This window comes from Peromyscus maniculatus, chromosome X (genome assembly GCF_049852395.1).
Source record: "Peromyscus maniculatus bairdii isolate BWxNUB_F1_BW_parent chromosome X, HU_Pman_BW_mat_3.1, whole genome shotgun sequence".
Classification (NCBI taxonomy): Eukaryota; Metazoa; Chordata; class Mammalia; order Rodentia; family Cricetidae; genus Peromyscus; species Peromyscus maniculatus.
This window is the reverse complement of record NC_134875.1, coordinates 56,849,160-56,873,457: the sequence shown is the minus strand read 5'-3', so window position 1 is coordinate 56,873,457 and position 24,298 is coordinate 56,849,160. Positions and strand designations below refer to the sequence as shown.

General features: G+C 38.5%; 1 protein-coding gene across 2 annotated transcripts; it reads right to left on the bottom strand.

Annotated features, from left to right (window-relative positions):
• Positions 1-5,216: 5,216 nt before the first annotated feature.
• Positions 5,217-23,526, bottom strand: LOC102926897 (melanoma antigen preferentially expressed in tumors-like). 2 transcript variants are annotated; one of them, XM_076561656.1, is made up of 6 exons: positions 23,440-23,526; positions 23,275-23,358; positions 13,780-13,877; positions 7,534-7,833; positions 6,523-7,104; positions 5,217-5,794 (listed from the first exon to the last, which is right to left on the bottom strand). In XM_076561656.1, exons 4-6 carry the CDS (start codon positions 7,821-7,823, stop codon positions 5,281-5,283), a joined length of 1,386 nt encoding a protein of 461 aa, XP_076417771.1. In that variant the 5' UTR covers positions 7,824-7,833; positions 13,780-13,877; positions 23,275-23,358; positions 23,440-23,526; the 3' UTR covers positions 5,217-5,280. The 2 variants fall into 2 exon arrangements, with proteins under 2 accessions (XP_076417771.1, XP_076417772.1); XM_076561657.1 differs by lacking the exon at positions 23,275-23,358.
• Positions 23,527-24,298: the final 772 nt, after the last annotated feature.

Here is a 24,298-nt window from a genome sequence, read left to right as displayed (position 1 = left end):
TGATGGGGGATAGTCTCCCCATGGGCTATAGGAATCCTGCTCCTCTCCTGGAGAGCCTCTACAGCTGAGCTTTGCTCAGTCCCCACTTAAGGGGGCTTCCTAGCAGAGCTCTGCTTCTCCAGCCTAAGATGTTGCTTCTTTTATTACACTCAGCAAAAGGGGAAACCCCTGCAGAAATGTAGCAATCTCCTCCAGCTCCGGCTCCTCAGGAAAGTGTTACTTATAGTTCCGTCCATCCACTGTGGGATGTCTTAGCAAACATCATCTGTTCAGCTCTCTCTCTCTCTTGTTTTGTCCACTGGGTGACGCCTCAGCAAGGATCTTCTCTATGCCAGTGAATGAAGATCTTCACACCCAAAAAACTCGTTTGAGGAAGAGGTTTATTTGGGAAGGAGGAGTCCGGAGAGTAGCTGCCTCTACCAGCGTGGAGAGAACAGCCTTCCTTTCTAGCTGACAAGGCAGGCGGTTTTTACAGGAAGTCTAGGGGGTGGAGTCAACCCTGGCCCAGGGTTCTAATATCCTGCTCTGTGATTGGTTGGTTTCACAAGTCAGTTGGACAGGGGCAGAGATGGCTCTGATTTGAGCTAAACTGCGTTTCTCACACTGGCCTTATCTGAGCCATCCTTCCCTAATTCTGGGCTCCAGGGTTAGGGTGGGTTTCTTTAGCCAGCCCCTTTTCCCTACAGTGAGCATGCTGAAAGGGGAGTCGCAGGTCACTGTGATGATATTACAGTGATTAATATTACTGGAAATGTCAAATGTCAAATACCTAGAAAAATCAGAGGAGATTTTTACACAGGAGTTATCTGAAGATAAGGGGAAGCTTTGCAATGGGAAAGGAGGCATTGCCGTGGGACACTGCTCTCTGATCCTGAGCTCTGGGCCTCTCAGCTTGGGGAGGGAGTTTTGAGATGTGATGGAGACTGGAAAAGTCGTTCTGAGACGATAAGCAACTGACTTTTGAGGTCATAGAGTACAGGCTCCCTGCACAGGGCAGGGCATTCCTAGGGTCTCTCTCCTGCATCAGGTATGTCAAGCTTTAGGCCTGGAAAACAGTAGTGATTTCAGAGTTCAGATCACAGCCCTGTGCAGGAACATGAGGGAAATCCTCCTAGGAGAAGTGAAACACAGAGATACACTGGAACTGTAGGTGGGGCAGAGTCTGACCTTAAAGTCTAGTTGAGACATCAAGTCTAACCCAGATGCGCAGCTACCAGAAGTTTACTTCAAAGTACAGCTGCATCTGTGAGACTGACTCATCTGCAAGTGTTGGTGAACCAGAAATACATACCTAAACACATACATACCACATTGAGTCAACTTTCCTTAGTTCTCTAAGATGGATCACAATTTGTCTGTGGGTTTCCTAAACCGAATTGACAAATACAGCTAATGCTACCATCTTTTATTACATTTTCAAAGCCCATACCATTCTAACATTTCTGACAATTGTAGTTCAGTAAGTGAGTTTGGGACTTCCAGGGGTTGTTGCTTGTATGTATTTAAATTTTTTCCATTTTTATGTGTATGTTTTGCCTGCATGGATGATTGTATACCATGTGTGTGCAGTGTGAAAAGAGGCTAGACGAGTTGGCAGGTCCTTTGGAACTGGAGTCAAAAGATAGTTGTACCCAGTGTGGGTGCTGGGAATCAAACCCTGGGCCTCTGGGATAGCAGGCAGTGCTCTTAACCACTGACACATCTCTCCAGCTCCCTTTCTCTATTTTTTATTCTCTTGAAAAATTCATTATTCAAAGTCTTTATCTCAGTCGGGTCTAACTAAAATGTAGATATTGAAATGTCCACTTTGAGCCTCATGGTGGAATATTTAAATTTCCGTACTTTCAAATGCTAATTCTGGAAATTAAGGCTGAGGGGAGGAAAAACCTCTGCTGTAGGTTTACAAAACATGATTACAAAACAAATTATATGTAAGCTGATTATGTTAATCTATCACACATAATTTAGAACCAGTTAAATCTATACTGTGTTATAAAAGAAGGTATTTTGAACTTCTTAAACACCTGTTAAAAGGAGCCAGGGAGCTAGTACAGCCAATAAAGGCACCTGCTGCCTTACCTGACAGCCTGAGTTGAATCCGTTGGACCCACCTGGCAGAAAGGTAGAACCAACTCCTGCAAGCTGTCTTATGAACTCCACATGTGTACATTCCTTTTGCATATTAAATGTGGCAAAATATTAAAATGCTTTGAATAGTACAAATATATGTATATACACACACACACACAGACACACACACAGACAGACAGACAGACACACACACACACACATATATATATATATATATATATATATATATATATATATATATATACCCACAAACTAGGTTTCATTATGGAATTTTCATAAACTTATTTTTAATTTTATAGGAAATCACAAATAAGAAACTTTGAATTTTTAAAGAGATCTTGGATTGTTAATGTACTGAAAAATTAAAGGCTGTGGTATTTTTAAAGTCATATTCTTTTATACTGTGATATTCACATGAGCTATTGGGGATCAACAAGGAAAGGGTGTAGTTTAGTAGTTACGTTTGTGTGGCAAGTTGACAGGATCAACTGCACTGGTTAGTTTTTTGTCAACTTGACACAAACAAGTCCTGAAGGAAGAGAAAACCATAGATGAAGAACTGTCTCCATCAGACTGACCTGTAGGCAAGTCTCTGGGGCATTTTCTTGATTAATGGCTGATGAGGTAGGGCCCAGTCCAGTGTGGACAGTGCCCCCTGGGCAACTGGTCCTGGGTTGTATAAAACAGGTAGCTCAGCAAGTCACAGAAAGCCACTAAGCACCTTTTCTGCCCCTGCTCCTGTTCAAGTTCCTGCCCCGACTTCCCCAGTGATGGACTGAGATTGGGACATGTAAGTCAAACATACCTTTTCCTCCCTCAGTTGCTTTTGGACAGTTTTTATCACAGCCATGTGTTGGCAACATAGTACACTCCCTTAGGTTATTTTTCAAATCTATTGAAAACAAAGTATCGGGAGAACTTTCTTGTACTAGGAATTTCCAAGAATATCCTTCACATTGTCAATATGACAATAATGAGTTCCAAATTCTCTCTTTATTGTAGGGTCTAGTTTTCACCTCAGGGTGCAGTGTCTCTGATAGAAACATGGCACCCAAGGAAGGATGGAGGAAAGCGAGAAAATATGCCAATATTGATCCAGTTGCATCTTCCACAGTATTCTGCCACTGTTAACACACTGGTCAGACTGTACTTCTGAGAGCACGAGATCCCAGCTTATCCAGAGACTATATAGTAAGAGCCATATGGATAAAACGAAGAGAAAGTTCAAAGAAACAAGTAGATCTAATTTTAATATTTTATTTAACACAAAGTGCCAAAAACTCCACAATTTTTAACTTGGAAACAATGTAAGTAAATCGCTCATTACACTGGCATATTAGTAGGTCTTTGAAATTTTCTGCATTATATGATGATATAAGCATTATGGAAAATATAAACAAATTTGAAATGTATCACAAAAGAAATATGACACATTAATTTCAATATATTTTAACATGTTTTTTCTTACTAACTTGGAAATACAATGTTACCACCAAAAAATTAATAAAAAAACAAATGTTAACTGTCTTGTCAGTTTTCCTATTATAATAATGACTGTAAAATATAATTTGATATATTTACCAGTATCGCCACTAAAATCAAAATTAAAATACTTTTATCTGTGGTCAGAATAAAACAGATTATGACCTCACTTAATAAAGAAAACAATATAAATTTTTAGGCATTGCTTTTACTAATTTATTTCAGTACAAAAACATTATGTGTAAATGACTACTTATCGTCTACTCTATTTTTAGTCAGTCAGTGAAATGTAGTCATTTTGGCATTTCAACATGTGGACAGAACAAATCCTAATTTTATATCTTTACCATGTCTTTGCGATGCAGCATACTGTTTCAAGAAATTAACAATACAAGTAAGAACTTTTTATGTGTCCATGTTCATATGTGGGAGGAGGTGCATGCACTTCCTTGTCTCTGTGTGTGCACATGCTCACATGCATGCCAAAATTCAGTATCTGGCATTTTATTCTACACATATTTTCTGAGGCAGGATCTCTCACTGAACCTCGAATTCCTAATTTGCTAGAATGTCCGGCCATATGGCCACAAGGCTCTTCCTTCCTCCACCTTTTCACACTGGGGTGACAAGTGTGCACTTGGATGCTCAGCTTTTTACACAAACGCTAGGTTCAGATCTGAGCACAGGTGGGCTTGTGTGGTAAGCAACTGGAAGACTGAGGCATTCCTTAGCCCTGTGCAAATTATTAACTATAGACTTTATACACATCATTTCTAACTATGTCTAGGATATGCAAACTGAATTTATAATTATGTTATGTTCTGGAATATAAAATAAGTTGGACTCAGTACTCACCCATGGCTAGTATGTATCATACCAAATGGGGCACAGCTAATGGAAAAGAATCAATATATATATAGGGAATGATTTATACAGCTAAGGAAATGAAAGGATTAACAGAATTGGGAGTAGAGTAAGAGAACTAAAGGAAGGAGGGGGAATATTATGGGAAGGACCCTAAATCCCACCTAAAAATTCATGTGACAAAGGCTGGAGAGCCAGCTGAGGACTTCATGGGAAGTAGTGGAAACTTTAGAGCAGACCTACATCAAGAAGTAGGAAATGATCTTTATGTTCTTGAAGGTTCTATTGATACCTCAGAGCCTCTGTTGTCTTTCCTTCCTGGCCCCACTATTAAATCCTGATGGATTCCCAAAAGCAACCAAAACCAGCCTAAAGTAACTTAGGGGATGAAAATATTGTCTTCAAAAACCACCAACCCTTCCACAGATACAGGCAGGAAAGCCTGTCATTGTTCTGATTTGTGTGATGTACCAACAAGTGAACCAAACAGTGTGGACAGAGAAAGAGCAAACTAGGACTTGATCATCCTGTATTGTACACAATACACATCACTGTAGTCAGTAAAATGAAATATATCAATAGTAGACCAGTGATACACAGGAACACTCGAGGTCCTCCATCTTTTCTAAATTATGCTGTGTAGAAATCAGTTATATACCTATATTTCCTAAGTGTAATTTTCTACAATGTAAAGAAATATATATATATATATATATATATATATATATATATATATAAATATATATATATATATATATATATATTGTGTGTGTGTTGGTCCAGGAAATAACATTTAGTACTTAAATAGTACATATCGGTAGAAACTGTGTTGGACTATGAAATTTATTCTAAGTAAGTGATCCAGTTCATGTCAGGCCTCTCTGCAAGTGCTAACATCACCTTCAACTGTAGTTGAACAATAGCAAGCTTCCTTCGATCTATACTGCACTGAAAAGGCCACAGTTCATAGCAATGTACAGGGATGGGATAAATCACATATTTTAGATTCTTCAAGGGTGTTAAATTATTCATGATAGTCACAAGCATAGGCATTGTGATGGGGTTAGAAGCAAAACACAGGACACGGAGATGAGTACAACGAATCAGGGCAGGGATAAGGACAGAGATTGCAGTATCATTTATAAGGCAGTGATTTATCTCTAGATGCCGAAGAGTACCAGAGAGATTTGCCAGAAGAGTTTGAAAAGGCTCAAAATCATCCCAATACATTGAGTTGTTGCTAAGATTCAGCTGCTGCAGGTGGGTGGCCTGAGGGCTCTGGGCCAGAAATCTGAAGTCTCTGTACGAAAGATCACAGAATGGCAGATACAAGAAACGCAGTCCAGGTGGCAGGACTCTGTAGGGAGAAAACAAAAAACTTCTGAAGAATGAAGACTGAATAAGGAAAACTATACCTTTATATCTAGAATAAACTACTTTTCACATGCATTATAATTGGGTATTAATGTGTTAATGTGTGCTTTAATTCACTTAATAGTTTTGTGACTCTGAGAATTTTTTTTTTAGACAGATTCTTACTATGTAGCCCTGGCTGTCCTGGAACTCACTATGGAGATTATACTGGCCTTGAATTCACAGAATCTGCCTGTCTTTGCCTCCAGAGTGCTAAGATTAAAATCCTGTATATTTCAGTTCATCTTTTTAGTGGGGAGGGATCAGAAGGAGCAGGCAACTGAAAATTCCCTTTGGTCAGTCCCTACATACCAACCTCTAATTTCATGGCCTATGCCTTGGAGATTACATATCAGTAAATTGATCTGACATTGTGAACTATGGGCATCTATGATGAGGTGCATCAATGCTACAGCAAAAAGTCTTCCCCCATCTCAATCCCTGTTCCTCTTCATATCTAGAAGGCTAGTGTTTTTCACCTTTTATTTCTCTACTTGTCTGTACATTGCTGGCTGCTTAATTTTTGTAATTCTTTCTCCAGTTACAAATTCCCAGAATCAAAAAAGAGGAAAGCATAAAAGCTCTTCAGGAGTTTAGGAATACCCAAGAATGTTTTCTTTCCTGTCTCAACAGGATCTCTAGGAAACCCAGGGACCTGGGCCAAACTCTCACCTGAGCACTCTGTCCAGATGACCTGTGAGACAGAATGAAGAGAAGCTGACTTCCTTAAGAGTGTTCATACGTTGCAAGTGACCTAGGAAATTTTTAAAGAGTTTCCCACCCAGAGATCTAAAAGTGACTTTAGACAGACTGAGGCTCTCTAGGTGGTCCATCTGAGACAGGACATTGGTGATACCACTCAGTGAACCCTTATCAATTGACAACTGACTAGCACAGTTGAGATCAAGAATTTTCAGGGTGCATTTGCTGTCACACAGTTTATCAACTTGCAAATCTCGACAGCATATGTGCAAAGACCCTGAACTCTCCCTAATTTTACTTGTAAGCAAAACCAAAAATTCCTTTTCCACTAAGGAGCCATCTAGGGAAAGATCCACTAGTAACTCTACAGGCCTGGGGAACTGAACCATGGAATCTGTATTCACAAAACGATGCTGCCCTTCTATTTTCAGGATAGAGCTGTCGGAATAAGTACAAGAATGAGAACAGAAAGGTTCCTTGATGCTGCCTTCATGGCATGTGGTCCTACAGTCGTTGTCTTGCCTTAAATCTAGGATCCTCAGTTTAGGTCTCCTGTAGGGGTAGAGGAGATAGAATAGTTGAGAAATAGCCAACGATATTGAAACTGAGTAGAATCAATGATGACATCTAGGAAATAATTCTTTTATTCATAGCTGATACTCCTTGTAATAACTATCAACAAATATTTCCCATAAAAATTCAGCCTCCCCCCCAATCCTTTATACACCTTAACCCCCTCCAGTCTTAAAGCTCCTGTCTTTCTGTTATGTTAACATCTGTTATGTAAACCCATCAACAGAAACCTAAGTAATAGGTTTCAAAATGAACATTGATTATAATCAGTCTTTAAGGTATTACCAAATTTGGAGCCAACAACCTCACACATAAATCTTCAGCATTTACTTGTTTCTCCTTCTGGGAGAGTAGCAGGCTGTGGTATAACCTCCTCTGTCTTTCCATGTTTCTATTATCCAGTCTTACCTAGAAGCAGAGTTCCTTGAAGGACGCACTGGAAGATTCTCAATCATGGCTTTCAGGAGTTCATGTTGAGGCTCCTGTACAGTTAATGACCCAATATGGAGACAGTAATAGGGCCACACTTTCACCATCTCACTCAATATATTCTTATGGCCACCCTCGAAGGCAGCAATGAACAGTGGAACAAAAAAGACTCTTGGCATATCCTCCAGAGCTTGGATTGCTATAGACTCATTTCTCAGCAGGCTCTGTATAGCGAGAGACAACAGTGTCTTTGGGTTCTTTGCATCCATCTTTGTGAACCTGAATCAGAAGGAGAAATATTTAGAAGTTCTGGGAAATAATACACAGTCTCTTCTTTGCAACCAGTGCCAGCAAAGTAGAAATTTAAAGAATAAATGAACCAGATAGCCAACACTAGAATCATCTACTATAGACACAGATCAGAAAGTGACTTGTGAGTGTATAAAGGTGTGTGTGTATTACTATTCTCCCTCCCATGTATATACAGTATGTATGTGATAAAACACCATTAGAAATTGATAGAAAGGGCAGTGTTGGCATATACTTTTTAATCCCAGCACTCAGGAGGCAGAGGCAGGTGGATCTCTGTGAGTTCAAGGCCAGACTGTTCTACAGAGCAAGTTCCAGGATAGGCTCCAAAGCTACACAATGGACCTCTGTCTTAAACAAAAAAAAAGAAAAAGAAAAAAGAAAAGAAAAGAAAAAAATGGGTAGTAAGTAAACTGAAAACAATTTTGGTCACTTAGCTACATGACTCCAGTATTTTCCCTCCATAGTATATAAGCTATGATGAAGAAAAAGATAAATCTACAAAACAGTGGTACAACAGAAAATATTACAACACCAAGTTCATTGTGATTAAAAGAAAAAGAATGACATTCCAGCCCTTGATCTGTCTCACCCTTGTCACTGTATTTGTGGCAGACGAAGACACCAAAATGGCACAAGACAGACATGAAGGAAGATGGTTAACAAAACTTTAAGTTGACCTTAAGCATATTCAGAAAAACTAGTCATGAAGTAAGCCTAAAGATGAAAAAGAAAACATAAAATCAAAAGAATGCAGTACAGTTTAGGGCAAAGACTTGAAAACTGTTCCTTTCAAAGCTGTATGTTGTCTCACATCTGGAAAGTAAGAAACAGTCAAACTTGTCTGGGATTGGTGCCAGGGTTGGGGGGTGGCAAAGCACAGTTGTATACGATTCATGTAAGCCAGAGGATGGAGTCTCATCAAGATGTATTACGAATATGTGTTATAAACAATGAATATCAAAGGTGAATCAAATAAGTGATATGGAGGTTAGTTTAAAACTGCAATATTAAAAGACACAGACTGTGGGAAGAATGCATTGATGTGGTTAGGAGAAACATTCAAGAACATTTGTTAATGGTGGGAAAAGAAACAAAATGGGGGGGGTTACGAATCTTGTTACACATGAAAGAGTCAGAAAGCTCCTAAGTTTTTCTTCTACTTCAGGAACATCAATAAACCCTCTAAAAGACCTACACAACACTGATAAACAAAAATAGAATGATTAAATTAGATAGCTTCAAAAACAATATGAATAAGCCAAATAAAGAAAATTTCCATGCAAAATCATTAAAACCATAAGAAAACAAAATTAATGTTGCTCATCACCTACCTAATACGGTACTTTGCTACAGCATCTTGCACACATTATGACATTGTCCTTGGATAAATGACTTGATGACTAAGATAAAATTATCAAACTTAACAACAAAGAAGTGGAACATTTTCTTGAGGCATCCAGGTTCTCAGGAACACATTGTTCATGCAGTCCTAAAAGCCTGTTCTTCAAATGATGGTCTTCTGCTATAGCTCAAGGTGTAAGAGAGTTTAAGTACATCCTATTTGTGAAGAACTTTCTTTTGTGTGAAGAAAAACTCAAACAGTTTTGAAAGAAAGGGACTGGGCCGTCTCATGAAACAAAGCAGCTGGTTTCACACATTGTTAGAAATGTTAGTGACATGTATTCAAGAAGTTGCTGTTTGTGCTCTATTACAAGGTCACCATGTTCTGTTCCTAGGAATATCTGTGAATATTCAAGTACTTTGATTCAAAATTCGGTTGTGGATGTGCCTGATATGACTGAATAAGGACTCCAGATTCCATTATAAGGGTTGTGGAGCAATGCTATTTAAATTTGACTTTTCCCTGACAAACTCAACATTAAAAAAGTTCTCCCTAAATAAAATAAAAATATCTACATTTTACTGAGTTATACAGCCTGATGGTAAAGCTCATATGTGAAAGAATACACAAGAATAGCTAAGAAGAGAGAAGGAAGACACTTGAGAAGAGACTCCTGACACCATACCAAGAAAATGAAAACTTTCTAGAGAATTTCTGTAATTACAGTGTCTCATCATTGCTATAAGAACAGACAAATAGCTGAATGAAATAGGTTAGAAATCTTAGAAATAGAAGCCAACATGGTTGGACATCCATGTTTAATGAAGGGCTGAAAAGATGGTGTGGCAGTTAAGAGTACTGGCTGATCTTCCCGAGGGCATGAATTCAATTCCCAGTCCTGGAAACCATCCATAACACACTTCAGTTCCAGGGGATCTGATGCCCTCTTCTGGCTACTATGGGCCCTGTACAAATGTGATATATATATATATGCAAAAAACCCATACACATAAATCATAATTAAAATAAATAAAAAACACAAAGGTGACGTGGAGAAGCCACTAAAGGAAAGACAGACATGCAATATACAGAGTGAGACTTGATTTAAAACAAAAACATCACTTAAAGTAGATCCATGAAATATGTCATGTATAGACTCCAAGGACACCAGGCCTTCTAGACACAACAGGAATGATGCCCTTATGAACTCACAGACTGTGGCAATATGTGCAGGGTCTGCAGAAGTGGACACGAGCCCCATTCCTAACTCAGAAGCTATTTCTAAATTTCTCAAAAAGAAAAAAAATAGTTTTCTCCAAGAGTCTCACTGGATATACAAACCAGATTTAAGAGCAGAGTCTATGCCTAGCAGCAGATGGTTAACACAAAATGAACTCAATGGTATTTTTGGAGTTTTTTTGTTTTGTTTTAGTCGAATAATGCATCCTCTGGGCATTTTTTAAAAACCTTACAGGTCTGTTGCTTATATATCATAGTTTCAGTGTTGTGGGATAATCTTTTTGTACACTATGAAGATGTGTCTTTCCCAAGGCACCTTCTGTTTGGTTTAACAAAGAACTGAATGGCCAATAGCTAGGCAGGAGAGGACAGGCAGGACTTCCCAGCAGAGACAGGAACTCTGGGAAGAAGAGTCAGAATTTGCCAGCGAGACAGAGAAGTCAGACAAACAGTGTGGAGGAGAGGTGACGGTTCATGTGGGAAAATGCAGATTAATATAAATGGGTTAATTTAAGTTTTGAGAGCTAGTTGGGAACAAGCCTAAGCTAAGGCCAAGCTCTCATAATTAATAGGAACTCTCCATGTTTGGGAGCTGGTGGTCCAAGGAAATTCTGACTACATTTCAGATTTTGTTTTTATAAGTTTTCTATGCATGTGAATGTGTGTGTCTCTTGTGCTTTTTCTACTTTTCTTTTTTTCTCTTTGTCTGTTTGTATTGTCCTATTCTGGTTTGATTTCATTCTATCTTAGTTTATATTATTTTGTTAATCTTATTTGTCTGTTTTCTAACATGAGAGATATAGAAATGATACAGATTTGGGTGTAGGGGAGGTGTAAGGAGCTAAGCTTGTTCCCAACTAGCTCTAATAATTAATAGGAACTCTCCATGTCATTATTTGGGAGCTGGTGGTCCAAGGAAATTCTGACTACATTTCAGATTTTGTTTTTATAAGTTTTCTCTGCGTGTGAATGTGTGTGTCTCTTGTGCTTTTTCTACTTTTCTTTTTGTCTGTTTGCATTGTCCTATTCTGGTTTGATTTTATTGTATCTTAGTTTATATTATTTTGTTAATATTATATGTTTGTTTTCTAATGAGAGAGAGAGAGATAGAAAAGGAACAGATTTGGGTGAAAAAGGAGGTTTTAGGAGCTGGGAGAAGTGAAAGTATAATCAGAGTATATTATATGAAAAAAATCTATTTTCAGTAAGGAAAGAAATGCTCTTAAATGAAAAACAGAAATGTACACACTATGCTCTCATGTAAGAAGGCAATGTAAGAAAACAACCAATCAGAGTAACATCAAACTTCTTGACAGAACGCTGAAAAGCCACAAAAATAGCAAATGATATGTTTTAAGCATTGCAGTAAATAAATGTCAAGTGAGATTATTATATCCAGAACTTATCCCCTAAAGTCAGTGAATAAAGATTTTCCACAAACTACAGCAATCAGTTGCAACCAAGCCAGCATATCAGAAATATATTTAAAGGAATCCTACATAGAGAGGAGGATTAAATACGGTGTTAACTGTGAGAAAACAGAAAATAATTGATTTCATGATAGTAAAAGATACAGAAGATGATAGAAAAACCCTACAATTCAGTAAATAATCATGTACCTAGTAAAATGAAGGGAGAATAGCAAGGCCAATTAATATTTGAACAAACCATGAAATCAACCAAAAAATTCCCTGTATGAAAAAAATTCTCTTAATATTAATCTTAATTAAAATGGTCCTAACTACTGAATCTAAAGATACAAACTAGCCGACTGCATTACAGATAAGCCTAGATGTTTGGTGCCTGAGGGGAGTGAATCTATTCGTCAAATATAAGTAAACTCTGAAAACGAAAGGGCTGAAGTCAATATACCAAGCTCTTGGAAGCAGGACAAAAACCAGGTCTAGTTATATGCTCAGATCTGATAAAGTAGATTTCAAGCCAAAAAATTATTCAGAATACATAGACAACCAATAAATATTTTGAATAACCCATCAATAAGCTATCATTACAATAAATAAGTAAGCACTGAATATTGGTATACCTAGTATTATAAAACAATACTGTAGCTACTCAATAAACACAATACTCAACCCTTGTCAGTAGATAATTAATCCAAACATAAAAATTGACAGTTAACACAGACATAATGCACTAAGGATCAAACAGACTTAGGACAGTGTGCTGGTTAATTTTTGTTAAATTATCAGAAGCTAGACTCATATGGGAAGAAGGAACTTCAACTCAGAAATTGCCTCCATCATATTAGCCTATAGGCAAGTTTGTGGGGCATATTTTTAATTAATGTGGGAGGGCCCAGCTCTCTGATGGAGATGCCACCTCTGGGCAGGTAGTCCTGGGTTGTATAAAAAGGCAGCTGAGGAAACCAGGGGAAGCAAGTCAGTAAGCATCATTTCTTCATGGTTTTTACCTCCAGGTTCCTGCCGTGAGTTCTTGCCCTGACTTCCCTGGATGATGGCCTTATATGGATGATGGACTTAAAAGCTGGAAGGTGAAATAAAACCTTACCTCCTCAAGTTTCTTTTGGTTTTGGTGTTTCTCACAGCCACAAGAAAGCAAACTAGTGCAAGTATCTATAGAATATTACATTCAATAGCTATAGGATACAGATCTTCTCAGCAACCTATGGAATATTCTGTAACATAGATATATTCTACCTTATCAGATCATAAAGCAGTAAAATTATAAATTGCTGCCGGGCGGTGGTGGCACACGTCTTTAATCCCAGCACTCGGGAGGCAGAGCCAGGCGGATCTCTGTGAGTTCGAGGCCAGCCTGGGCTACCAAGTAAGCTCCAGGAAAGGCACAAAGCTACACAGAGAAACCCTGTCTCGAAAAACCAAAAAAAATAATTATAAATTGCTATCAATGAGAAATGACAGAAATGAAACAATCCAAATAAAACATTACATCTAATGATTAGTAGCTAATTGAAGCAATCTGGAAGGATGTTAAAAATTCCTGAAATCAGTTTAGGGGAGTGTAAGACACTTTCCCAAGGAATATAGGCCACTGCCATTGCCCTCAGTTGCCCATGAGGACTTGAAGGTATGACACTACTCTGGAAGACACCACACACTTCAGGCACAGGACTTGGAGGAACTGAGCCGGAAAAAGCCTCTAAGTCTCATCCCTAAGGACTACTTCTTACAGTATTCAATGGTGCTATGCAAGCTGCCAACAGAGAAAAGCAATCAACAGTCATATGTCACTTTAAGTCCATTGTCTCAAGTTATTTTTCTACTGCTGTGAAGAGAAACCATAACCAAGGAAAAATATAAGAGAAAGCATTTAACTAGGGGGTTACTTACAGTTTCAGAGGCTTAGTCCACGACCATCAAGGTGAGGAGTATGGTGACAGGCAGGCAGGCATGGTGTTGGAACAGTATCTGAGAGCTTACTTCCTGATCTGCAGGCAGGAGGAAGAGAGAAAATGAGAATAGGCCTGGAATTGGCTTTTGAAACCACAAAACCCACATCCAGTGACACACTTTCTCCAACAAGGCCACAACTCCTAATCCTTCCTAAATAGTTCACCAACTAGGAATGAAACATTCAAACACTTGAGCCTATGGGGGCCATTCTTATTCAAACTACTATAGTCTACTCCCTGGACCCCATAAGCCTGTAGCCATATCATAATGCAAAATGCACTCACTCCAACTTCAAATGTCCCCACAGTCTTTCAGTCTCAAGACTGTTTACAAGTCCAGAGCCCAAAGTTTCTTCTGAGACTCAAGGTAATCTCTTAACTGTAAGCCCTGTAAAATCAAAAGATAAAATCAAATTACATACTTCTAGCATTTAGTGGCATAAAATATACATTACCACTCCAAAAGAGAGGAGGAAAGGGGTCATGGTGAGGAAATACTGGACCAAAGCAAGACTGAAACATAGCAGGGCAAATTCTGTATCTCTATGACTGATGTTAAAGGGCTTAATTGTTGCTCAAATTGCTAAATGTTTTTGTTTGTTTTTAGAGACAGGGTTTCTCTGTGTAGCTTTGCGCCTTTTCCTGGAACTCACTTGGTAGTCCAGGCTGGCCTCGAACTCACAGAGATCCACCTGGCTCTGCCTCCCGAGTGCTGGGATTAAAGGCGTGCGCCGCCGCCGCCGCCGCCGCCGCCGGCGCCGCCGCCGCCGGCGCCGCCACCACCACCACCGCCCGACTAAATGTGTTTTTTTTTTTTTTTTAATTAAAAAAAAAAAACCGGAGCTTGATATTGAGGTGAATGGTGAAAGTCAGAGAGACAAAGGAACAAGCCACCTCTTACCTTTAGGACTCGTCAGTCTGAAAAGCTTTCCTCAGCCAAAAGACTTTAGTTCCTGTCTCCTCACACCTTATACACCTTTCTCTGCCCACTCATATCATTTCCTGTCTCAACTTTCCTAGTGCTGGGACTAAAGGCGTGTGCCACCACTACTTGGCTTCTATGTTTAATCTAGTGGCTTGTTCTGTTCTCTGATCTTCAGGCAAAGTACACAATATATCATCACACTTATTAGATGGCTCTTCATATCTCCCACTCCTCTTGGTGTTATTGACATCATTGGATTTGCTTAACAATGGAGCAAGATTCCACAACCCCTTTATACCTGCATCTTTCTTGAAAAAAACAGAACCATGTGGCTTACGGTACTAAGTTCTTCTGCTTACCTGGGTTAAAACCTGGCCTCATCCATGACTTATATTTATATAAACTTTACCTTTACAATGGTTTCTGATGGAATGCCCTGGCAGCATAAAACCAAAAGTCCTGCTGAAACTGTCTTGATGTCATTGCTCAACTGCTATTAGTCAGCCAAATTCATATCCCAAGGAGAACTATTTGTTGAGACAGTTCTCAAGATAGCTTGCTTCGGAATCTTTTTGTTTACTATGAATATGTACTGATCTCACTGGCAAATAAAGAGCTCACTAGCCTATAGCTGGGCAGGAAGAATTTAGGAAGGAAAACCACAGTAGGAGTATTTGCTAGTCAGATGCAGAACAAGTCGAACACTAGATTATATATGTTTCAGTAGATTAATAGAAATGGGTTAATTTAAGTTGTGAGAGATAGTAATAAGCCTGAGCTATTGAGTGAGCATTTATAATTAATATAAGCCTCAGTGTGCTTGAGAGTGGCTGTGGGATAGGAAAACTCCACCTACAGCCTGCTTTGCTTGAACAAGAAGTTTCAAAAGAAGGAGGTCATATGTATCCTGTGCAGCTCTATCAACTTCCTTATATTCAGGCCCCCTGCCCACTCCTATAAGAGCCCTGACCAGCCTCTTCCCCTTCACACAAGTTCCATTCCCATGGGGAAGTCACTGCCCCCTGCTGCTGTGCCAATAAACAGTTTCATCTGTTGAGAGCAGACTTGGGTCTCTTCCATGCCTTTTGTTCCTTACTGTCCTAACATTTTGGTGTGGAAACCCAGAGGGTCTTCTAGGATCCCTGCCCTCTGGTGGCTCCAACCCTTCTCTTAGGACCTTCTTGACTTTCTTACCCACCGTGACCATTCTTGGGACTTTGGGAACACAGATATCCTCCGAACTCATTATATAGGCTAAACAGACACTCGCTGCATGCAATCTGAGACCCACTGGTTTTGTGGCTTCTGCCTCTGTGAGCAGTACACCTTTAATCCCAAGCTGACACAGATGTATCTCAAGTTCCAGTACAGCCAGGGCTACAAATAAGCCTTGTCTCAAAAAAAAAAAAAAAAAAAAAAGGGCTCAATAAACTCTAGTTTTAATGCTGGCTACAGTTAGTGGAAATGTTAGAAGGTGTGGCCTTGTTGGAGGAGGTGTATCAATGGAGTTTTGATGTGTCAAAAACCCATGTCAGGCCCAATCTCTCTCTGCCTGCAACTTTCAGATAAGATGAGAGCTGTAAACTAATACTCCAGCACCATGCCTGCCACACTCCCCATCATGATGGCCATGGACTCACACTTTGAAACTATAAGTAAGCCCCCAATTAAGTGCCTTGGTCATATCTATTCATAGCAGTAAAATAGTAACTAAGAGGAACAATACAAATAATCAGTGAAAAAAAGATGGTTTCTTTAAAAGAGTGACAAAAACCTTAGTTGAACTAAATGAGAGAATGAATATATAAATTAGTAAAAATAGAGTTAAAAGGGGACTTTACAAAGAAACACCAATGAAATTCTGAAAATGGTTAATGAACATTTGAAAACTTATACTCACAGAATATCTAGAAGAAATGGATAATTCCCTAGATACAAAGGACATAAACAACTTTAAAGATCTATAAAAATCAGTAAGATTAAGGTACCTCCCAACAAAGAAAATCCTAGAAACACGTGGATGATATAAACATTTTATCAGACCTGAAAAATGCTCCCCAGAATACTTGATAAAACATAAAGGAAATACCAAATTTCTTCTATGTGGACAATATACCTTGTTCTGTAACCTAGTTCAGACTAAAGATTTTTGAAAATGAAGTTTCTGTGATGAACATTATTAATAGATTACTTTATCTCAATAAAGTCTTTATAAAGTGAATTTAATAATATATTTTAACATCATGATCAATTTGGTTTATGTTAGGTATGCAAAGATTTTTCACATGTAAATAGGTTTGGAATCAGAGATCACAGATCAGAGATCTTGCAGGTGTCTAACAAGCCTTTATCAGAAAAGCCCTGAAGAATGTAAGACACTAGAAGGAATATATCTTTCCATAAAATGTATCTACACAATAAATCTATAGTCAAAATATTATTAAACTTGGAAAACCTGAAAGCATTTTTTTCAAGTTAGGAAAAAGAAAACATGGACCACCCTCTCCAATCTTATTCAATATACTGATTGAAGTCTTAGCCCACTGTAGTAGAAGAGAAAATGGTAAATGATACACAAACAGTAAAGGAAGGTGTCTAATTATGCCTAAGAACATTTGTTATAATCCTATATTTAAAAGACTCCAAACACTCGAATAGAAAGTACTTAGATTTGATAAAAAGCAGCAAAAAAATCAGTATTACAAAATAAGTGCAAACATTGGTGGCTTTTCCATGACAATAACCATGACATTGACAAATAAATCAGAGAAACAATTTCATGCACAATAGCTTCAAAAATTAAATACTAAGGAATAGACCTAAATGAGGAAGTGAAAGACTGGAACAATCTGACTTAATAACAATGAAGAAAGAGACTGAAGAAGACAGTAGAAGAGGAAAAGACCTCCTACAAACAAGAATCAGCAAGTAAATATTAGCTGCTTTTAAGTTATATCATAGAGCAATAGCAACAAAAACAGCATGTTATTGCAACAAAATAGATGTGTAAGTCACTGGAATGAAATAGACAACCCTGAAATAAGACCATATATCTACAATCACCTGATTTTTGAAGGAAAATAAGTGCCCAACAAACATCCACTTGAGAAAAGAAAACTGTTTTGTTTGTTTGTTTGGCTGGTTGGTTTTTGGTTTTTTTGAGACAAGGTTTCTCTGTGTAGTTTTGTGCCTTTCCTAGAACTCACTCTGTAGCCCACCAGGCTGGCCTCAAACTCACAGAGATCTGCCTGGCTCTGCCTCCCAAGTGCTGGGATTAAAGGCATGCACCACCACTGCCTGGCTAAGAAAACTGTTTTTAACAACCTTTTTTTAAAAAAGGTAGCTTTAATGTAGAGAGATTAAACAGCATGCCTGTCTTTCTTTTAAAAATCAATTCAAAATGTAAGTGCAACATACTGAAACTTCTATAAGAAGATATGAGAATTTAAGATACAGGCACAGAAAACCCTCTTTAAAACACATTTAGGAAACAATAGCAAATACTGGCAAATTAAATTGCATGAAATTAAAAAGCTTCTGCAGAGCAGTAGAAACAACAATACAGTGACATTCGACAGAATGGTAATATTTTTCTAGCTATACACATTACAGAAAATTCATATTTAGAATCTTTAAAGAACTTAAAACATAAATACCGAATAGAGAAGCCAACACACTGATAAATGATTAATCAACTGGACATGTCTCGAAAGAAGAAATACAAATGGCTAATAAATATAAATGTTTAACTTCCTATAGCAGTAATCTTAAAGGATCAACTTCCTTAGCCATAAGGAAAAAAAACAATCAAAATACTTTGATACACTAAATGAAAACAAACAATGGTGAAGATGTGAGGGAAAGGAACTCTTATAAAAACATTGGTGAAAATATGAAAACCTTTATGGAAGATTCTGAAAAAATGAAAACTAGAACTCTCTTACTTTTCACACTTATCACCCAAAGCAATCTAAATGAACATACCATAGAGATACCCGCACTTTCAGGTTTCTTATATTACTTTTCACAATAACCTTGGAATGGAATCAGCCTAGAATTCCATCAACAGATGAATGTACCCAAGAAATTAGGTGTACATATGAAATTAAGTTCTTAACAAGTGATAAAGTGAAACAAAATGATGCCATCTGTAGATAAATACACAGCACTGAAAATCATCAGTTTACTCAAAATCATCCAGTCTCAGGAAGATATATTACATACTTGCTCTCACAGGAAGAACCTAGATTTAAATATATAAATATATATTCATATATACACAAAGATATGCAATGATAGTAGAAAAGGGTCTGTTTGAGTGAAGGAAGGAAAATTATCTTAAGAGGCTCAAGGGACAAAAGAGGGCACTGAGAGGGAACAGGAGCAAAGGACCAAGATATACATACTAAAAATGTCATCATTCACATTTTGTATGATAACTTGTTTTTTTAAGGATGTGCTATGTAATAATCCTTCTTTATTTACACTGGGAATATGGATTACTCTCACTGGTTAATAAAGGAGCTGACTGTCCAATAACTGAACAGGATGGGGTGAGCTGAGAGAGCCAAACTGAGAATGCTGGGAGGAAGAAGGGTGGAATACATCCACAGAAAGCCTGAGAAAGCTTTTAAAAAGGTTCTAAATGCACAGAAATAGAGATAAATACAGCTTCCCAGTCTCAAAGTCTCATGCTAGCCGAAGTGCAGAGACACATCTCCCTACAGTTGCCTCTGAGATGGAGCCACCAACTGCAGTGACCTAAGCGGGGTGGTGGGTTCCTGCAGTCTCTCACACAGGCCACAGTACAGAGAGGCTTCTGCTAGCCATTACCTGTGGGCTTAAGCTATCAGTGCAAGCTCTGCCAGGATGCTGTCTGATCATGCAGACAGAAAAGGTTACAGATATGCAGTAAAGACAGATGCAAACAAAAAAATCCCAAACCTCTAAACAGGTTGCAATGTGTTTAAAAATATACAAAGCTTTGGGAGAGAAAAGAAAAATGGTAGAGAAAAATGTAGCAATAAAAAAATAAGCCACATAAAGATGGGAAATACAGAGAGTCTGGATCCTGTATTCTATTGTGTTATCTTTGAGCTTTTTGGCTGCTAAGAGACACTGGATTACAAAAACTGCTAGATTCAACCAAACTAGATATTTTAAAAATATCTTGACCTCAAAACTTAAGTCAAAAGATATGTTAACTTTGGGGGAAAGGTTATGCTTATATTTCCACAGGAAATGAGAGACTATGGACTCTTTCTGGGTTAAGGAAAATCAGGTTTGATTGAGGAAGACCCCCTGAAAAATCTAACTACAAATGTAAAGAAATAAACCTAGAAAAAGTACAAGACTTGAAGTATATTTTACCTGCTCAAAAATAAAACAAAAAAATCATCTTTGGCTGATTTATGTACAATGTATATTCTATACTTGTATTAATGCAGATATGTATGTTACCTTTAAAAATTTATGTATTTTCAGAGCAAGGGCACTAAACACCAACAAAAAGGATGACCCAGGTGATTCAACCTTTCAAAATGCCTCTGTTACAGTCTCCTCAGAAGCCTGCATCCAGAACATCTCCAAGGATGCTGGCTGAGATGATACAGCCTCACAGAATACTCCAGTCAGGACTTGATCATAATCCTAAATTTTCTCAGGGTCCCCACAAACACTGTCAAACTACAAGAAGCAGTCTAGAGAACTATGCCCACATTACTAAAAGATGAGTTATAGATATTTATTATCTTTAAGGGGGTATTTGTTCAAGTTATTATTGGTAACAGAAAAAAAAAGATGAACAAAAAGATTAGATTCAGGGATCTCATTCTAAAAAGAAAAGGGGAAAGTATAGAAATGATAGGAAAAAGGGTAGATTATTGAATCTGTTTTAATCCAAAAAGCAAGTATTAACTTAACTTAAATATTTTACACTGGTATGGATTATGGTTTATTGATACAAATTTAAAGTTATTTTTGTTATACTGTATGTATATTTCTACTCTTGTTTGAGATATTGTGTTTATGCAGCTCATTTAAAAATGTAATAAATAGGCTGGGCGGTGGTGGCACACGCCTTTAATCCCAGCACTCGGGAGGCAGAGCCAGGCGGATCTCTGTGAGTTTGAGGCCAGCCTAGTCTCCAAAGCGAATTCCAGGAAAGGTGCAAAGCTACACAGAGAAACCCTGTCTCGAAAAAAAAATGTAATATATAATTAAAAAATACAAATTAATAGTCATCTGTAATAGTCAAATTAATAGTCTTGTTAGGTATGTTTTCAAGGCCATACACAAACATACTTAGATAGACAGATGGTCTTCAAACACTTCAAAGACCTATAGAATATGGCATTTAATATGTTTAGCAACCTAACAGTTTTAATGACAGTGAGACATGTCTGCTCTTGGCAGCACCATTTTACTTCAAAGGAAGATGATGGGCATCAAAGAATCTTTGCTTTCCTTATGGCAAAAACTAGCCATTTGGGCAAAGAAACTCACCTTGCCTCAATTGCTAACAGTTACTGTCCAAACTGGACCAATAGGATGCAAAGAAAATGACATCCAGACTTTGCCAAGACAAGGTAGGACAGTCCTTCAAAATTCCCAACTTCACAGGAAAGTCTATCAGATATGCTAGGCCTGGAGGCAAGACCTGGATACCCCAATATTATAGAGGAACTTTGGATGACTGTCCAGGCAGCCTGATGTCCCTGTCATTAGGTAACATTCATTCCTCTGTGGTCTCAGGTGGAGTTGAATCCTAGACAGTTAAACTTACATTTTTCCTTAGTTATGATAGAAAGCAAATTAGGCATAAAACTCACCAAGATAAGATAGATAATAGAGTATTTTTCTCTAATTTTGTCAAATACAAATAAATGGACTGGATACGCATAATTCTTAATAACTTTTTTGTTGAATATAATTTTACTATGTTAAAGTTAAAACCTTCCTTTTTAATTAGACAAAAGGGGGGAAATTCTTAGGAATAATCTTTGTACACTGTGAATATATATTACTCTTATTAGTTAATAAAGATGGCCAATAGCTGAACAGGATAATGGTACCCGAGAGAGCCAAACTGATAATGCTGAGAGGAAGAAGGATGGAGTCTCGAGTTGGCAGCCAGACACAGAGGGAGCCAGAGATTAATGTGCCAAGCCAATAAAGGTACCATCATGTTGCAGAGCATAAATAAGGAATATGGGTTAACTTAAAATGTAAGAGCTAGTTAGTAATAAGCCTGAGCTATTTGCAGAATATTTGTAATTAATATTGAGCCTCTGTGATTATTTGAGAATGGCTGCTGGACAGGAAAACTGTGACTACAGATAAACCCACAAAACGTGAATAAAATTAGTTCCTGACAAGTATTCTTCAAACATTTCAGGCTTATACCCCTGGATGGGACTATGGAGAAATATGACAACCACATTCAATGAAGTATCCTGAACAGGATCCTGAAATACTTCTGAAATAACATATATGTGGCAATAATTGGACTCAGTAGGTTATCATAAACAAAAAGACACCAAGGTGAAGCTGAGAGGGGATCATGTAGGGGAGGTATGTAGGAGGAGTTGGAAAGGGGAAATGGGGGTGGATATGATCATATTTTACTGTATACATGTAGGAAATTCTCAATAAAGACAATTTATAATAAAAAGTAAAGGATAACACTGAAAAATGAAAATAAAATCTGTAATAACTCATTTCAATGTTAATCTCTTAGTTTTGACATTTTATGGCATTATATATGATGTCTCTCAAAGATATCAGGGAGAACACATTTTAGAATTGTAAAATTATTTCTTAAATGTTTTAAAGATAAAAGTCAGGCATGGAGGCAAACACTTGTAACTCTCACGTTCAGAATGCAAAGACAGAAAAATCATAAAGTTTCTGACAAGACTCTGCGGGGAACTGAAAAAAGTTCTACATGCCTTGGAAATGAAATCACTTATCTCCAGTATGTATATGAATTTCAAATGAAAATCGATTTAAAAATACATATTAAATAAACTGAAAGGGAAATAAGTATCTTCACAGCTCATTTTCCTACCATTATGAAAGTCTGACATGAAAACTAATAAGACTAAGATGCAAAGGAAGGAAAAAATGTGTTTTGTTTGTGTTTGTGTTTTTAAGACAAGGCCTCACCACGTACCGAGGCTGATGCAAACCGGGGAAAAAGTAATGTCATTTTTTTTTTAAACAATGACACACCAGGTACCCAGGCTGATGCAAATAATAATTTTTCTTGTTGTTATTGTTGGTTACTTGGGTTTTTCTGTTTTGAGGGGTTTTTTTTGTCATTTTTTTCTAAGACTTCACTGTGTATCCAGGCTGAGGCAGAACTTCACATCCCTTTCTTCAGCCTCCAATATGCCACCACACCCAGTTCATAAATACAAATTATTAAATAAGAAGTTAAAGGATAGTGCGAAGTATTTTAGAAAAAGAATCTGAAGCAATTGGTCACACAGTTGAAGCGACTCACACCTCAGGAATTAATGCAATGAGCGAGCGATGCGGATTCTGAGAGCGAACATGGCGGAACCGAAGCCTCGAGCGAACAAGGCCACACTGTGAAGAAATCCAGGGAAACTGGCGGTTAATCCCATAACAGGTTCAATTTTAAAAAAGAAACTTCTGCCATTTATTTACCTGAGCGGGAGAGTGGGATGAATCTTCCGACTTTTTCACCCCCTCAGGCACGGCAGCTGTGACCTCCAGACCAGAGCGCGATCCTCGAAAAGTCCTGCGAGGTCCCCAACTGCTCCTTTCCAAATTTAGTGCCGCAACTGGAGGACTCCGATTGGCTTAGCTGGGTCAGCTGGACTGTGATTGGCTTATCTGGGTCAGCTGGACTGTGATTGGCTTAGCTGGGTCAGCTGGACTGTGATTGGCTTAGCTGGGTCAGCTGGACTGTGATTGGCTTAGCTGGGTCAGCTGGACTCCGATTGGCTTAGCTGGGTCAGCTGGACTGTGATTGGCTTAGCTGGGTCAGCTGGACTCCGATTGGCTTAGCTGGGTCAGCTGGACTGTGATTGGCTTAGCTGGGTCAGCTGGACTGTGATTGGCTTAGCTGGGTCAGCTGGACTGTGATTGGCTTAGCTGGGTCAGCTGGACTGTGATTGGCTTAGCTGGGTCAGCTGGACTGTGATTGGCTTAGCTGGGTCAGCTGGACTGTGATTGGCTTAGCTGGGTCAGCTGGACTGTGATTGGCTTAGCTGGGTCAGCTGGACTGTGATTGGCTTAGCTGGGTCAGCTGGACTGTGATTGGCTTAGCTGGGGTCAGCTGGACTGTGATTGGCTTAGCTGGGTCAGCTGGACTCCGATTGGCTTAGCTGGGTCAGCTGGACTCCGATTGGCTTAGCTGGGTCAGCTGGACTGTGATTGGCTTAGCTGGGTCAGCTGGACTCCGATTGGCTTAGCTGGGTCAGCTGGACTCCGATTGGCTTAGCTGGGTCAGCTGGACTCCGATTGGCTTAGCTGGGTCAGCTGGACTCCGATTGGCTTAGCT